Source organism: Cuculus canorus, chromosome 24, assembly GCF_017976375.1.
Source record: "Cuculus canorus isolate bCucCan1 chromosome 24, bCucCan1.pri, whole genome shotgun sequence".
NCBI classification, from domain to species: Eukaryota; Metazoa; Chordata; class Aves; order Cuculiformes; family Cuculidae; genus Cuculus; species Cuculus canorus.
Window position 1 is genome coordinate 6490787 of NC_071424.1, and position 17749 is coordinate 6508535.

At 51.3% G+C, this 17749-nt stretch overlaps 1 protein-coding gene across 2 annotated transcripts; it reads right to left on the reverse strand.

Moving 5' to 3' along the window:
- Positions 1-73: 73 nt before the first annotated feature.
- On the reverse strand, positions 74-12623 carry TMEM9 (transmembrane protein 9). 2 transcript variants are annotated; one of them, XM_054087344.1, is made up of 8 exons: positions 12363-12623; positions 7259-7554; positions 6551-6668; positions 3381-3482; positions 2878-2969; positions 2349-2457; positions 1739-1870; positions 74-1378 (listed from the first exon to the last, which is right to left on the reverse strand). In XM_054087344.1, the coding sequence occupies exons 1-8, from the start codon at positions 12522-12524 to the stop codon at positions 1229-1231; spliced, it is 1161 nt and encodes a 386-aa protein (XP_053943319.1). In that variant the 5' UTR covers positions 12525-12623; the 3' UTR covers positions 74-1228. The 2 variants fall into 2 exon arrangements, with proteins under 2 accessions (XP_053943319.1, XP_053943320.1); XM_054087345.1 differs by lacking the exons at positions 6551-6668; positions 12363-12623 and having other exon boundaries at positions 85-1378; positions 7259-7393.
- Positions 12624-17749: the final 5126 nt, after the last annotated feature.

Genomic DNA, 17749 nt, shown 5'->3' on the forward strand with positions numbered 1-17749 from the left:
CTCTCCCCACTATGTTTTTATCCACTGCTAAAGCAGGAAAAGAGTTAAATATAAATCAAGCTTTTACCTGTTGGTCTTTATTTGTGAATGCATGAATCAGTTTGTGATATTCACCTGCACAGAAACAAGCTGCAGTCTCAGTTACGCTGGTGTAAGTTTGGACAGACTCCACTGAAGAGGATCCCAGGGCTGGAGCACCTCCTGTATGAGGAGAGGCTGAGAGTTGGGCTTGTTCAGCCTGGAGAAGAGAAGGCGCCGAGGAGACCTTATAGCCACGTTCCAGTACCTGAAGGGGCTCCAGGAAAGCTGGGGAGGGGCTTTGGATCAGGGAGTGCAGGGAGAGGACGAGGGGGAATGGCTTTAAGCTGAAAGAGGGGAGATTGGGATGAGATTTTAGGGAGAAATATTTTCCTGAGGGTGGGGAGGCACTGGCCCAGGCTGCCCAGAGCAGTGGTGGCTGCCCCATCCCTGGAGGGGTTCCAGGCCAGGTTGGATGGGGCTTGGAGCAGCCGTATCCAGTGGGAGGTGTCCCTGCCCGTGGCAGGGGGTGGAACTGGATGGGCTTAGAGGTCCCTTCTGACCCAAACCATTCTACGAAGGGAGTGGAAATCCGCTCTGTTTACACTAGGGTATGTGCAAGCAGCTGCTGACCACTGGCAGGGAAACCCCCACTTCATCCTTCCAGCACAACACACCTGTGTCAGCACCACAATGCCCAGTTAACATCGGTGCAAACTGGAGGAGGAGGAGGCGGCTTCTTTATACTGGAGAAGTACCACATAAATTATCCCACATAACAATTATCCCAGGAAGACTGCACTGAGCACCCCATCTCTGATGCAGGGTGGGCTGACAGAGATGTCGATCCCAGCAAGTGGTCCTGCAGGGATTCAGCTGAGCACAGCGCTGGGGCTGCCACCTCGCTGGAGACAGCCCCAACAGGGCAGCAGCCCTGCGCCCACCGACCATCCGCATGCAGCCACGGGGCAAACGATCAGTGCAGATCTCGGCTGGGCAAGAGTTAAAGAGCCTCTGGTTGAGGTGAAGGGAGAGGGGACAAAACCAGAGGCAAGCATTTTGGTCTGCTCCTTCCTATGAAGATGGTAAATCAGAGAGGGTCAGAGCTTTCAGTCCAACACCACCTGTGTCCTGAGGGATGACTGGCTGTCCATCTCAGCCAGTGGAGCTACTCTGTCTTGGGAAGTGGTGCTGCATCACTCAGTAAGATCTAGCTGAGCATCTTGTGGCGGTCAAAAACAGTCTTCCTCTGCTCCTGGACCTGGCGCTTCCAGCGCTGCTGGGCCCCCTCCACCCGCTCCAGCACCGTGTTGGCTCTGGTGCCAGAGGGGGTGAGAGCTGCTGTCAAGGAGCGAGCGTCCTGCAATGGCAAGAGACAGCGAAAGACAAATGGAAACTGTTTGACTCCTGGTTTCACCCAGACTGACACCAAATTCAGGCCTCTGGGTAGAATGTCACCCCTGCCCCCAAGGACAGGTCTGTCTTGGTCTGGTAACACACAACTGATGCTGCTGAAGCAGAAGCACCTGCACAGATTTGTGCATAAATGTTTATCTGTAGCAAAGACCCAAAAAGCAACAGCGCAGGGCTCACACTGTAGTGAAGGAGACGAGCACGAGGTCACTGTGTCCCCATCTACTATTCTCCTGCCATCCCAGCACCCTGTCTCTGCTGCTACCACAGTCCCCTGTGCACCCTGCATGCCCCAGCACCCCCTTACCTCATTCTCCTCCTCATTGTGCAGGGGCTGGGTATACGCATCCGGCTTCCGGATCAGAGGGTCCACCAGCACAAGGAAAGCCATGTAAAGCAGCAGTGCCCCTACCACAGACAAGTAAACGATGATGATCACCTGCAGATAAGGACAGCACAGTAGAAAAACATCAGTAGTGTTGATATAAGCAGTGCAGAGGCCAGAAAGCTCCCTTTGCAGCTGCCTCTGATGTTTAATCTCTTCCCTCGCTGTAATTTTGCTCCCTAGGAAGTCTCTTGCGCTTGCAAGAAGGCCGATGAGACAGAAGTGACATCACTGCATAAACCATGCTGACTTTCTCCGCACTGTGCCAACCTAGGACACGTGCTGCTTGTGAAAGGAGACCAACAAGATGGGTCCCTGGACAGAGGTGCTTTTCCCTATCACACATCCTCAGCCAGGAGACCAAGCTCTCGTGCAGCCTGCTCCTGGCTGCCAGGAGACCTCCTGACTTGGACACTGTGAACCTTTCTGGGCTTTTCTGCCTGAACCCACCAGTCTGGCAGCACCTGCAATGCTGTGGCATGGCAAGGAGAAGGAGTAGGAGACAACCGCAGGGTTTGTCGCTCACAATTACCTTGATGGTGGTGGTGCTGCGCTCCTCATACTTGCATTCGCACAGCAGGCAGTATGCCTCCACATCATTCCCTGGCACCGGCATCGGCTCCACAACATGCAGGCAGTTGCTGCAACACAAAGAAACCCAAAATTAGCAACAGGAAACTTGGTGAAACTTGGGCTCTCTGGAAGGATGCTGGGGTGAATGCTTCTGTGCCCAAGCTTTCCTGTCAGCTGATAGTGCTGATCTGGTTTTAAGAGTTCCCCTCACAGCTCAGCCAGCCCAAAGTTCCTGAGACAGACTGCCCAAACGCCTGCTGTAGGATCTGGTCCAAAAGGATCACAGGGTACACCCTATATCTGCTGAGAGCTGTGGCTTAAGAAATCACATCTCCCAGATTCCTCACCCTCTGTTTAAAAAAACCCTGCGCGTGGGTTGAACATCACCTACCAAACGGGCCTCCTCTGCAAGTGCGCAGGCAGGGAATTACTTTCTCCAGAGCACTGATTTCACGGACCAGCCCCTGCGGCTTCCGCTCCCAACTCACCAGTCCTTCTGTGACACATTCTTGTTGTAAATGTGCCCGCTGATGTTCCGGTACGGGGGGCAGATGCACTTGCAGCGGATGTCCTCTGAGCTCTGCAGAAGTGAGAGGAGACAGCATGAGGGAGGGAACACACCCGTACAGTTCTGCTGCCCTCATGGCCCAGGGTAGTGCGGTAGGAGAGAGAGCACTTCCCACCATGCCTTTTCTTCCTGCGCTGCTTCTTCCACATCCGTAACTTCCCAGTTCTAAAATGTCTTGAGCACCTCTGCTCCAGACACCAGGCACTTTCCAAACTGATTTTAAACTGCAAACTCCAAAATGCAGCAGAAAGCAGGGCAGAGGCCACTGTTGTGTACATTCACACCTCTACAAACGATACCCATCTGCTGTAGTGCTCCTCACCTGCACAGGCTGACACAGAAAAGCAGTTGCTTTTCTGCTGTTCTTGTTTTGGTGGTACTACACACATGGTTCAGCGCTTGCACCTGAAGCTGTTCACTCACCTTGCCGGCTTGTGCTGGTGGAGGAAGGATGCAGCACAGCAGCACGATCAGCAGCACGGAGCTCGCGCACCTGCGGTTGCACTGGGCAAACATGATGGAAGCCTGAGGAAACAGAAATTCACATCCAAGACAGAAGATCTCAGCAGAATGGTTAGTCTGAGCTCTCTCTCTTGACCCACTTGCCTCTATTTTGCTCAGGTAGTAGAATGTTATTCCTCAATCAAGGCTGATGCCAGTCAGAAACTCCCGCGAACAGTTTACACAGATCCCAAGAAATGCTCCTATCAAAACAGCTTCCACCATCTAAAGCTACACATCCAAACTCTCACAGTCCTGCAAAAAATATTCCTGACTTCCTTACAATTTGACTTCTGCAGCTCCACACAACCTCCTGCTACGCCTTTACTGTTGTGAAGCTCTGCAACAGGTATTCTGCTGCTGACAGTTTTGCCCAGTAAAAGACACAGAACCAGGAGAGACCTAAGGAGTACACTGCGGCCTCTCTGCTGTACTGTATCATAGCATCACAGGATGGGTTGGGTTGGAAGGAAACTCAAAGCCCATCCAGTTCCAACCCCATGCCATGGATCTGGTTGTTCCAAGCCCTGTCCAACCTGGCTTGAACACCTCCAGGTAGCCATGCCTTCTCTGGGCAACCGAGGCCAGGCCCTCCCTACCATCATGGGAAAACGTTTTTTCCTAAGATCTCACCTCAATCTCCCCTCTTTCAGCTGAGAACCGTTCCGCCTCATCCTATCCCCGCGCTCCCTGATCAAGTGCCCCTCCCCAGCTTTCCTGGAGCCCCTTTCAGAACTGGAAGCTGCTCTAAGGTCTCCCTGGAGCCTTCTGTTCTCAAGGCTGAAGAAGCTCATCTCTCTCAGCCTGTCCTTGTATGGGAGGTGCTTCAGCCCCTTGATCATCTCCGTAGCCTCCTCTGGACTTGCTCCAATAGCTCCATGTCCTTCCTGTGCTGAAGACTCCAGAACTGGACACAGAGCTCCAGGTAGAGTCTCATCAGAGGGACAGAATCCCCCCCCTTCATCCTGCTGGTGCCACTGCTTTGGATGCAGCCCAGAAAACAGTTGGTTTCTGGGCTGTGAGCGTACATCGCCAGCTCATGTGGAGCTCCTCATCCCCAGCACCTCAAGTCCTTCTCCTCAGAGCTGCCCTCATTCCATTCCCAACATTAACAGATGTTAAACCATGCATCTTCTGATACCCAACATTTTGCTTCTGAAGGGGTAAGCACATTTTCCTCTCTGAGCCACGAACTCTGCCAAGTGGGTGGAATATTTACTGATTCCTGAACATGCTTTATGCCAAGGTACCTGGTCAGTAAATGCCTGAGTTTTTAACTTATTTCAGTCTGCTGGCTTGGTGAACGCACTACACACCCTCCACACACAGAGACTGAAGTTCTCTCAAGAGGGTGTTTGCACAAACACAAAGCTTTGCTGCCACAATCAGGGTCAGTCGTTAGAAGGCTGACGTTCACAGCACAGGGCCAGTGGCTTGAGAGAGCCTCGTGATGCCACCCCAGGGAGAGCTCTGGAAGCCACTTCAGTGCACCTTTACTTGGGGAGGGTAATTTGCACCTTCCCTAATCAGCTCTATAGGGCACAGGTAAACCCACGGCTGACTCCAGGCACCTTCCCTAATCAGCTCTATAGGGCACAGGTAAACCCACGGCTGACTCCAGGCACTCTATTACCTAACGTAATTCCATTAGCATTTCCATCATGGGAATATTCTATCACCATCTGCTTTATCTCATGTCAATACTCTAAAAATAAATGTAATTAATTCTCCATCAATTGCATTGATTATTGTAATTAATTCTTTATTGATTTGCTCTGCAGAGAAGGACTTGGATTACTGATTGATGAGAAGCTTGACATGAGCCGGCAATGTGTGCTTGCAGACCAGAAAGCAAAAGTGTCCTGGGCTGCATCAAAACCAGTGTGGCCAACAGGGTGAGGGAGGGGATTCTGCCCCTCTACTCTGCTCTTGTGACACTTCATCTGGAGTCCTGTGTCCAGTTCTGGAATCCCCAACATAAGAAGGAGATGGACCTGTTGGAATGGGTTCAGAGGAGGCCACGGAGATGATCCAAGGGCTGGAGCCCCTTTGCTATAAGGACAGGCTGAGAGAGTTGGGGTTGTTCAGCCTGGAGAAGAGAAGGCTCCGGGAAGACCTTAGAGCGGTTTCCAGCACTGAAAGGGCTCCAGGAAAGCTGGGGAGGGTCTTTTTACGAGGGCATGGAGTGACAGGACATGAGGTGATGGCTTTAAATTGGAAGAGGGAAGATTTAGATTAGATATTACGAAGAAATTCTTCACGATGAGGGTGGGGAGGCCCTGGTCCAGGTTGCCCAGAGCAGTGGTGGCTGCCCCATCCCTGGAGGTGTTCCAGGCCAGGTTGGATGGGGCTTGGAGCCCCTGATCCAGTGGGAGGTGTCCCTGCCCATGGCAGGGGGTGGAACTGGATGGGCTTTGAGGTCCCTTCCAACCCAAAACCGTGATTTGATGATACAAACATCAAGTTCCTCTCTTCTTTATCTAAAACCACCAGCCACTCCTAACAAGCTGACTTGCCAAGCACCATCAAAATGCATTCCAGTCCTGATTTCTTAACCCTTCACATCCCAGCTAGCAGAAACCCCCTCAAACAACGGATGTTTGGAGAGACCCTGGCTCATCAGGGTTTTACCTCTTCAGCAAAAATGTTGCTTTAATAGACTTACCTGAGCTGTCAGTGTGCATTTGCCTTTGTAAGTGCTTTCAGACTACTTGTTTGAAGGTTTAACTTGACAGCGAGCACGTATCTAGAATTCAGTGTTAGCCTGCTCAGCTAAATTCAGATCACACGAACAGCTCAGAACTGTCATTTCTCACACAAGCAGTGAAAAGCATGTTATCTAGTACACGATTAAAAGCAGCGAAATACACCTTGGAATTACACCTGGATGGAGTCCACCCATCACAAACTGTAAAACACCACAGGGTGATTTGCAAGCAGCTCTCCGGGCCTGGCAGCACATGTTGTGAGGGGCTCTGCATGCACTGTAGCTGCTCTCTGCCAGCCCTGAGCTGTGTCCCGCTGTGCAAGGACCCTGTGCTGGGACCAGCACCCAACGGCGCAGGGAAAGGCCAGAGCAGAGAGGGACTCACCATGGTCCAGGGCTTGGAGAATGTGACCCGGGAGTGCGGCAGCTCTGGAGGGGAGGATGGGGGCAGTTCCCGAGGGGAGGACTGGGGCAATTCCCAAGGCAAAGATGGGGGGCAGATCCTGGGGGGAGAATGAGGGCAATTCCCAAAGGAAGGATTGGGACAAGTCATAGAATCATGGGATGTTTTGGGGTGTAAGGGACCTCAAAGCCCATCCAGTTTCAGACACCTCCCACTGGATCAGGGGCCCCAAGCCCCATCCAACCTGGCCTTGAACCCCTCCAGGGATGGGGCAGCCCCTGGGCAACCTGGGCCAGGGCTTCACCACTTTTCAGAGTGAAGAATTTCTTCCTAATGTCTAATCTAAATCTCCCCCCCTCCAATCTAAAGCCATTCCCCCTCGTCCTGTCACTCCGTGCCCTTGTAAAAAGCCCCTCCCCAGCTTTCCTGGGGCCCCTCTCAGCACCGGCAGCTGCTCTAAGGCCTCTGTGGCCCCTTCCCCCCCGGAGGCTGCACAGCCCCCTCTCCTCCAGCCCGTACTGCAGGAGATGCTCCAGGCCGGGGCTCCCGAGGAGGATGAGGGCGATTCCCGAGGGATGCTCAGGGCACTCCCTCCCTCCCTCCCGCATCCCCGTCCGATCCCCCCCTGCCCCCCCGACTCCCGCCCGGCCCGAGGCTCCGCGAAGCCGTCGGGCCCGGCCCCGGCCTTACCTGCAGCGCCAGCCGCCCGCGGCCCCGCCCGTCCAGGCCGCCCCGCCCATTGGCTGCGGACCGTGGGTGCTGTGCGCCCATTGGCTACAGGGACAGGGTTCTGCTCTCCCATTGGTTGCCGAGGGCGGACGCTGCGCTCCCATTGGTTGCCGAGGGAGGTTGCTCTCGTCCATTGGTTTCGAGGCGAGCGCCGCGCAGACGGAGGCGCTGTTCGTGAGCTGAGCTGAGGAGCTGCAGTTCAGTTCAAAATCCGTGTTCAGGACGGTGGGTGCTGGTTCCGTGGAGAGGAGGGAAAGCTGCGTGTGGAGTTCCTTCGTAGTGATCACAGAATCGTGGGTTCGGGTTGGAAGGGACCTCCAAGCCCATCCAGTTCCACCCACTGCCATGGGCAGGGACACCTCCCACTGGATCAGGGGCTCCGAGCCCCATCCAACCTGGCCTGGAACCCCTCCAGGGATGGGGCAGCCACCACTGCTCTGGGCAACCTGGGCCAGGGCCTCCCCACCCTCAGTGTGAAGAAGTTCTCCTTAAAATGATGGGATGTCTCACCCTCAGCACCCCCAGGACACCATCTTCTGTTCCCTTTCCTTCTGGCTTTTCCCCTGCCCAGCAGGCTTTATGTCTGTCCCAGACACATTGGGGAAGAGATATGTTCTGGAATCCTCAATATAAGAAGGGTATGGAATTATGGAACTATGAGTAGGGGAGGCCACGGTGATGACCCAAGGGCTGGAGCACCTCCTGTATGAGGACAGTCTGAGAGAGTTGGGGTTGTTCAGCCTGGAGAAGAGAAGGCTCAGAGGAGACCTTAGAGCAGCTTCCAGCACTGAAAAGACTCCAGGAAAGCTGGAGAAGGGCTTTTTCCAAGGGTATGGAGTGACAGGACATGAGGTGATGGCTTTAAATTGGAAGGGGGAAGATTTAGATTGACATTAGGAAGAAATTCTTCCTGATGAGAGTGGGGAGGCCCTGGCCCAGGGTGCCCAGAGCAGTGGTGGCTGCCCCATCCCTGGAGGGGTTCCAGGCCAGGTTGGATGGGGCTTGGAGCCCCTGATCCAGTGGAAGAGGTCCTTGCCCATGACCAGTGGAACTGGATGGGCTTTGAGGTCCCTTCTAACCCAAACCATTCTATGATTCTGTGATCTGCTGAGTGTCATCCCCAGTGCTGCGTTTAAAGCGCTGCAGCAGTGGAAAAGGAGTGAGTTTGCCTGGAGAGAGCAGGATTTGTTACTTGTTGCTCAGCCTTGTCCTCACTTGTGAGCGCACCACCAACAGATCCAACAGGTGTTTGTGTGTGGCTGTGCTGAGAGTGGATGGCTTCAAAAACCTCACTCTGCCAGTCCTGAACCCTTAGAGATCTTGCCCTGAATTCCAAGTGATTTGGGTGGGAAACCCATGCCTTGTACAATGGCTGGCAAGAAGCTTAATTTTATAACGCTGGAGACTGCAGGATGAGCCGTGGCTTCGTAGGGCTGTTCATTCCCGACAGCTGCCTCTCCCTTTGTTGGCAGCAGACAGGTAAGAGAGGTGCTTCAGGGGAGCCTCCTGTAGGCAGTGTCCTGGGAATAGTCCTAACACAGTTCGTCTGGCATGGAGAGGCAGGGAATCGGAGATCAGCACGTGAAACAAAGAAACACCACTATGTAAAAGGAGAAATGCATTGGGATTGGCCTCTAATGCTCTGAACTACCCCCTTACCAGTGTAATCAGTCCTTACTGGTATTAGTGGTGACAGCTTTTGAAGGACAGGTGGCATTTTTGTTCACGTGACCAGCAGCTAAGGACACACGGGAGCAGCTTGTTCTTGTTCTTTCTGGAAACGGGTGTTAGCGACTGCACTGTAAACCTTCCGGGAGAAGGATGGGGTCACATCAGCTGCCAGAAATTTGAAGGGCAGTTTATTTTAAATTGTAAACAGATTCACTTGTAAATACCCTGGAGATGGATCCTACCGTTACAAAAGGCATCCTGTCATTCAGGGAGAGGACATTTCATTCTTCGCCTGCAACAAAATGATCTGGTCTTCGTATTAAGCACAAAATGAAATTTGCTTGCAAAATGCTTTCAGAATTGTAAACTGCCAAGAGAGGATGCCAAGGTGCTTGGGCATTGGGCCAGCCCCCTGAAGCTCTCTTGCTTGCACGGGATGGTTCATTAGACCAAGGATGAGCAATTCTTATCTCTTTTGCTGTCAGCTCCCTTACAACTGCCAGGAAGCGGCATCCGGAGACACGCCTTGGTCTCCTCAATCAAACGGCACACAGCAGCACTGTAGGGTTTCTGTGAGGGTGACAAAAGAGCTTGTGAGGATCACAAGAACTACTTGTGAGGGTGCGTTAAGATCTTAACATGAAAGGCCTGACTGTCTTAAGAAGACACATAGAAGCCTCATAGAGATTTCTGGGTACCTATTAATGAACAAACACAGTCAGTCACAGGCAGGAGGAGCTGGTGTGGGGGGGTGTATGTGTTGAGGATGTGGCTTTCCCACCATGCTGGATGCTGATCACCCAGGAGATACGGTGTCACTGTGTCTGCTTTGGTCATGCATGGACTGGCTGGCATTGAGAAGGACCCTCTGTCAGGCATGACTTCCCATGGGATGAACGGGCTGGAGAACAACCATTAACCTAACAGCCATGAAAGGATAAATCTGGACCATGGAATTTGGTGTTGGGTCTCATGGCTCCCAGCTGTGCACCAATTGCTCACTCACATGTTGAAGTGTCGGTGTCTCTGAGTGAGGGGAAGCAACCCAGACATGGCTTATGTCCTAACAGGCTTGACTCGCACTTCTCCACCTTAGCTGCATTTAACTGTTTCATAGGCTGCTTCTGCCCCTAGACTGGAAACCAATTCCAGTCAAAACATTCACAGTTTACAAACAGGACAGCCTTGTCCAAGTTCACGGAAGCCTCTTGCAGTGCTACAACCAGAAGAGAGAGAGCTGCTATAACCCAGGGCAGTGCTCTAGTGTGCTTTCCCAGGTGAAGAACAGAGGCATTGTCACAGGGAAGAGGGAATTTTCTGTGACCAGAAGTGTTTTTCAAGAGCTGGTGCTCTGTCCTGGAGTCTGGGAGCAGTGGTGGCTGCCCCATCCCTGGAGGGGTTCCAGGCCAGGTTGGATGGGGCTTGGAGCCCCTGAGCCAGTGGGAGAGGTCCCTGCCCGTGACCAGTGGAACTGGATGGGCTTTGAGGTCCCTTCTAACCCAAACCATTCTATGATTCTGTGATCTGCTGAGTGTCATTCCCAGTGCTGCATTTAAAGCGCTGCAGCAGTGGAAAAGGAGTGAGTTTGCCTGGAGAGAGCAGGATTTGTTACTTGTTGCTCAGCCTTGTCCTCACTTGTGAGCGCACCACCAACAGATCCAACAGGTGTTTGTGTGTGGCTGTGCTGAGAGTGGATGGCTTCAAAAACCTCACTCTGCCAGTCCTGAACCCTTAGAGATCTTGCCCTGAATTCCAAGTGATTTGGGTGGGAAACCCATGCCTTGTACAATGGCTGGCAAGAAGCTTAACTTTATAACAGGACAGCCTTGTCCAAGTTCATGGAAGCCTCTTGCAGTGCTACAACCAGAAGAGAGAGAGCTGCTATAACCCAGGGCAGTGCTCTAGTGTGCTTTCCCAGGTGAAGAACAGAGGCATTGTCACAGGGAAGAGGGAATTTTCTGTGACCAGAAGTGTTTTTCAAGAGCTGATGCTCTGTCCTGGAGTCTGGGAGCCCCTGTGGTGATGCACAGGAACCACACAGGAGCCTGAGAAGTAGCCTCATCTGCTGAAGCTGCTGTCTCAGGGGGAAGGGGAATGTGCTCTCGTGGAGTTGTCGTGGACAGACACCTTGCAGAGACAGAGGCAGAGCTGTTTCTTCACCTTCTTGGACACCAGTGTGGAGCACTACTGACAAAGGCAGTGCTTACAGCACATTTGGATGTGGAGATGTCTGTGAAGCATCAGTAACACCCCTCCTGCCAGCCTCCTACTAATGTGAGTGCGATGTGGGGCAAGAGGGGAAGGAATAAAATCAGGCTGGATGTGATAGGTCCTGTTTGTATGACTGAGTGGCTGCAGCCTCCAGTGAGAGTCCTCTGCTGTTAGTTGCTTTGCTCCCCTCTCTGCACTGCATGGGCTTCCCTGAAAATCTCCTCCTGGCTTGGCAGAGAAACACTGAAGTTGGCACTCTTTTCTGTGACACCTGGTTCAGCCAAAAATAAGTTTCTTCGGATTCAGAATGGGGTAAAATACTTCATGTGAGACCAAGCAGGTCTGAAGGTTTTTCAGACAGTTTTTCTCTCCAGCAGCCACTGCTCTGGGGGTAGTTTAGTGCCAAGTCCCTGTGGTTTGGAAGGGCTGCTTTGTGCTGGTTTTGGAGCAGCAGTATTGGACGAGGTGTCCCAGCTCTTTTTCAGCTTATGCAATTGGGATTTTGTTTCCCTAAAAATTCCCAAATCTCAGCTGGATGTGGGATGTGGGATGTGGGATTTGCCATGCTGAGCTGCTGCTGAGCCGCTGCAAAACAGCTGGTTGGGTTTGGAAAGGGTGAAGGGATTTCTGTGGAAAGCCCTAGGCAGGGTGAACTGCCAGTGTGTGAAAGGGCTGGTGGGACTGGGAGGGGGCTGTGGTTATAGGATCCCATCTGTTTTTGGCTTCATTGCAGCAGGGTGCTCTCCAGAAATGTTAATAGCCACTTGGAGAAATGATTCAGTTGCATTTGGAGGAGGTAATTTTCAGTGTAATAAAGCGTGTGCTCAGTTTCTTTGGCAAAGAAAAGAATGCAAAAATGTTTTTAAGTGGGCAAGTTCCCTCATTACAACCCAAATGTTGCGCCTTCTCAGCCTTGCCATCAGCTTTTAACTTGTGAGTCTTTGGATGGGCCATTCCTAGGTATCCATCAACGCTGGCCTCTATCCTACGCGGATGGGAGTCTTGCCTCTTCAGGGCAGGGGTTCAAGGAGTGCAAGAGAGGCTCCCACTGTGGTCATTGACTGTGTGGGCCAGCACTAGAGAGGGCTGTCCTCTCAGACAAGGGACAGGGAGTGATCGTAAGCCTTTTATTTCTGTATTACTTGGAGGAATTAGAATATAAGCCAGAAAAGCAAACACTGACCTGCAGGTAAGGGAGCTCCCGAAGGCTGCCCATGTCACACTGATCACTGATCCAAGTGCATCCATACGTCTGTGCGGCATTCCACCAGCCATGTGTAGGGCAGGGTACAAGAGCTGTGCTAACGTACAAGGATTCATCCCCCAGTTTGCCTTGCAGGTCCATTTGCGTCTGAGGAAGTTCCTGAACAAAGACCGCAGTCTCGTTTGGTATTTAATAGCTGCTTGATGGACTTGTCTCAGACAACAGGAGCGTAGGCCTAATCAGTGTTGTCTTTGCAGCTTTTATTATCAGCTCTAGTGGAGTACTTATATTTATGATCAATTATAGTGACATATTGCAGACACACGATATCATCGGCAGCCACCCCAGCCGTGCTGAAATCAACCCAAATTGCTGTATTTCCAGCTGGAGGACTCCTGTTCATGAGGCAATGCCTGTGGTGTGGGATTTCCCTCTACGTGATCTTTTTGGATCAGACTTGCTCCCCAGAAGGCAGTGACACCTTTGTTAGAAAATATTCTGTCCTGTCTAAATTAATCATTTTGTTGCTAATCATGGAGGTAAGGAGATAGCGGCATGGCAGGCAGGGCTCTCATCACACATGCAGGTTGTATTAAAAATAGACTTTAAAAATAATTTCCTGGATCATTTTAAAATGGTCCTGGACCTTTGTCAAGAGAGCTTCATGCTTTTCCTCCCCCAGCATTCCTCTCTCCTTGGAATGCTGCTTCCCTTACGCCTTTTCAGCTGGCCTCGCCTGCTACCATAGATACTATGTCTTGTATTATATTTCACCTTCTCCCTCTTCTTGTCCCACTGCAGCCACTGAAGAGGACAATCGCATGTCCCGTTCTCAGCAGGACAGCAGGGGATAATGTTGCTGACAGAAGACTGTATGAGGCAATTAACAGCTCTTACCAGCAAGCAGGCACTGATTGGGAAGCGGGTAGTTTGGCACTTGTCAAACAGGCACTGAGGACTGGTCAAGAGCCTTCTGCTGGGAAGGGAAGACAAAGCAGGGCCTGGGCAAAGAAGCTGCTCTGCACTACTGCTGCAGTGGCTTTCTACCTGGTCGGGATCTTTCCAAGTGGTAAATTTTGGCAGGTGTGGCCTGTGCTGATGTGACACATCACCGCTGAATGCTCCCACACCACTGAGACTTGTGCCAGATTGTTCTGGGTTTCAGGTTCCGTAGAGCAAATGGTCCCCTGGGCAGCAGGAGTGAGCCAAAAATCGCATTTCGCTCCATCGCTCTTCTGGGCTCAGTTTAAAAGCGGGGTGTGATGCAGAGCAAGATTCAGCCTCTGGCTGTAGGAGTACAGGTTGTCTGTGGAGGGAGGCACCGGTGCTTTCTGTGGAGACAAGTGTGATCTGTGTTGCTGGGACTTGCAAACTGGCCTTTGCGCAGAGAGGCAGGGGTGGGGGCTGTTGTGTCAAAGGTGTTCAGTGCAACGTGGGAGGATACCGGGAGGTTACTGGGAGGTGCTGGTAAGTAACTAGGGGTATCATCCTTCAGAACACACTGGCAGTGATGGCAAGGCTGACACTGAGGTCAGTGAGCACGGCTCTGGGTATCCCATGATCTCCTGAACCTCACCATCAGCTCAGCATGGTCTGCTGCACGGATGTGTGGTCTCCGCTGGAGCCTTGCTGCGGCTGCTGGGGCCAGCAGGGCCCTGTTCTCCAGAGGTGACAGGAGAGCTGGAGAAATGCCCAGAAGCTCTGGACTGATCAGGGATCCACCAGACTGTCCCAGCCTTGCAGGTCAGGCCTTACTGCCTAGTGCTGAGCTGTTTACCTACCACCAACTCCCCTAGAGCTATGCCCTAGCCCAACAGACATCAGTGGGTGGCAGCTTATGGCCCCTGTTCCTCTCCCCGCTGGCCCTATTTATAGATTTCAAGTGTTGGCAGGTGGGGGATGTGAGGCATCTGAGGAACGAGGGACTGTCACCGAGAAGGTAGGGATATTTATCTGAGCTGCTGAAGCTTCTTGTCATTGCACAGTATTAGGGACTCTGCACATGTGCTGTGGATCATCATTCCCAGGGCGTTGGCAGGCTGGTTATTCAGATCAGAGCAAACAAAACATTGTTAGAGTGGGAAGAGGGATTTCTACCTCTTCCTCTTTCTACCTAAATAAATTATACCCTGTTATCACCACCTGGATGGCAGTCTGTTGTGGTTTGAGCTAAAGTAGAATCAGTTTTCTGACTTTAGCTTGGTCTTGTCTAAGCAACTTCACTTTCTGGAAGCTGACTGAAGGTTTTTCAGACAGTTTTTCTCTCTAGCAGCGATCACATAGGATGCAGAAAGGCCAGTGCTTACACTTATTCCTACAGTAACCAGGGCCATCCTCGAGCTGGTGGAGCCATAAGTCAAAGAGGTTTAAAAGGGTGAACCTGCATGGAGGGGCGGTCAGGAGAGGTGACCCCAAACTGACCAACAGAGGATTCCATCCCATACACATCATACTCAGTGTAAAACTGAGAGATCACAAGGGTCTTGGTCTCTTTTTCAATGGCCAATGTCCAGTGAAGACCTCATCTGTCCGTTTGCCCCCAACTCCAGATCTGTGCATTCCTGAATACAGTTCCTGAGCTCGGCTCCCTCTCAGCCTTGGACCCTTTCCCTTGTGTCTGCTCTGCAGCGTCTGTGGGAACGCAGTCATCGAGGGGTGGGGGCAAATATGTACATAGACTTGTATATATATTTTATCACTTTATTTTTATTGCTGTTATTATTGTTATTATTTAAAAATGTAGTTTTAGTTTCCAACTTGCAAGTCTTTTCCTCTCATTTCCCTTTACCCTTTCACTGGGGGCCAGGGGGAGGAGAATTATGAGCCCAACTGCTTGGTTTTAGCTGCTGAATTTGGCCAGGCTGGGGCTAAACCATGACACAGGCACACACCAAGAAATTTCTCCTGGGAGCTAAGATAATGTCTCTCCCTTTATACTTCAACAGCTGGATCTCCTGGAGCAGGATTCTTCATCTTTTCTATGCGCACAGCAAAAGCCAGAGGAAAGTCCACTCAGCTGGTTGTGAGAGAGGCTGAAGTCTTTGGTGACTTAAAGTCAGCGGAGAGTGTGTCTCTGTTATTAGCTCCGTTTCTTCTTTTGTTTTACCTACAGAGAACTACTGCTGGTGGTGTGCGGGTGATCAGCAGGAACCTTTGCTGCTTGCTCTTCAGTGCTTGGTTCACCTGGACTTTTGCAGAGGCCCTCAGTGTGCTCTGAGCCCCTCACAGATCTCTGTGTTTCCTACCCGCAAGAGTAATAGGAATAGAGACAATTCTTTTGAAAACGGACCTTGATGGACAGGTCAAAATCTGTGATGGACAGATTTTGCAATCCTGATACAGAATTTGCTGGCAAATAAACTCTCTAAGACTTGTTTGGGAGTTTTAGAAAGCAAACATCGGGTGGATGAAGTGCTTAGAGACATGGTTTAGGGAGTGTTAGGAATGGTTGGACTCAATGATCCAATGGGTCCTTTCCAACCTTGTGATTCTGTGATTCTGTGATCCTTTATCAGGCCTGGGCAATGTGCGGGAGTGATCTCCATCAGCCGTGTGACACAAGACAAAAGCTGAGGACAGAATGTATTTCCCACTTACACAGTATGTATAAATTTTCCCAGAAATCTTATGCATTTTCTAATACTTTCCAAGGTCTGATTTTAATGTTATTATGAACTTCAAAACTGTCAGAACTCTTGCTGATTTGGAGCTGGCTCCAGCTCTGCCTGACCTTGCATTTAAGATAGTGAATACTGCAAACAAAGGGGATTACAGAAGAAAAACACCTCTGTTCAGCACAGATCATGCTGAACACAAGACATTATCATCATCAAAGAATGAACAGTGTCTGGAAAAATACTGTCAAAAAGAAAACATGCCATCAGAGGAAGAAACCATGCTCTCAGAGGGACATTCTGTCTAACTTTCAAAGAACACAATTACTTAGATGAAACTTAACTCTTCTTTAGCTTAAATCAGAATATTCCACTTTTTGTAATAGGAACTATTTCTTGTATCAGTCTCTTCCCAGACTCAGTGGCTCTTTCCTTACTGCTGAATACTCCTCGCTGGTGGGATGGCCATGGGGGTGGTGTCCAGGTCTGCAGGGCATCCGAGTGGTGGGCCTTCACAAAACCAGCTTGCACTTGTGCAGGGCTGCGATCGTGTAAAACCTCTGCTGTTTTTTCTGCTTGCTCTGTGTCAGAGCTCTAGCCTGCCAAAATACCTTAGCTCTAGAAAAGGTTGGGCTTGGACAAGAGAATTCCAAATTCCCTCTCTTCTGTGATTCTGTGTTTTATGACGCAGGCATGAGTCGCAGTGTTGCACAGGGAGCAGTGACCAGCATAGCACCACTCTGTAGATGTCTTTTCCAGAAGGGTTTCATTGCAAACCCAGGGCAGACAATACTTCAGTGCCTCTGCAGCCTCACCTCATGTCTGCCCAAAAGCAGTCTCACATCACCTGTGCCGGATGGACGGTGGTAACATGGACATGCACACCTTGAACACTCACGACCCAGGCCACCCACAGCCCAAGTGGCCCCTCCTCAGGTCTCCTCGGAGCCTTCTCTTCTCCAGGCTGAACAATCCTAGCTCTCTGACTGTCCTTATATGGGAGGTGCTCCAGCCCTCCGATCATCCTTGTAGCCTCCTCTGGACCTGTTCCAACAGCTCCATCTCCTTCTTATGTTGAGGATTCCAGAACTGGACACAATACTCCAGATGAGGTCTCACAAGACAGGAATAGAGGGGCAGAATCCCCTCCCTCCCCTGCTGGACATGGTGCTTTGGATGCAGCCCAGGATATGGTTGGCCTTCTGGGCTGCGAGCGCACATTGACAGCTCCTGTTGAGCTTCTCATCAATCAGCACCCCAAGTCCTTCTCTGCAGACCTGCTCTCAATCACATCATCCCCCAGCTGGTATTGAAACTGCTGATTGACATCTCATCCTTTTGGGACAGGATCCTTATTTGGAATAAAATGCTAGGTTACACCATCCCTCCAACACTCAGGATCACACAGGGTCAATTAACTGTTACGAAGATGACTCTGACTACAGACTCCCCAGTCCAGTCTGAGAGCACATTTGAGCTTTCACCTCACCTTATAGAGACCTTCCAGTATCTGAATAGGCTACAAGAAAGCTGGGGAGGGACTTTTTATAAAGACATGGAATGATAGAACTAGAAGGAATGGCTTTAAACTGGAGAGGGAAAGATTTACCCTAGATATAAGGAGGAAATTCTTCACAGTGAGGGTGGAGAGGCCATGGCCCAGGTTGCCCAGAGCAGTGGTGGCTGCCCTGTCCTTGGATGGGACTTTGGGCAGCCTGATCCAGTAGGAGGTGTCCCTGCCCATGGCAGGGG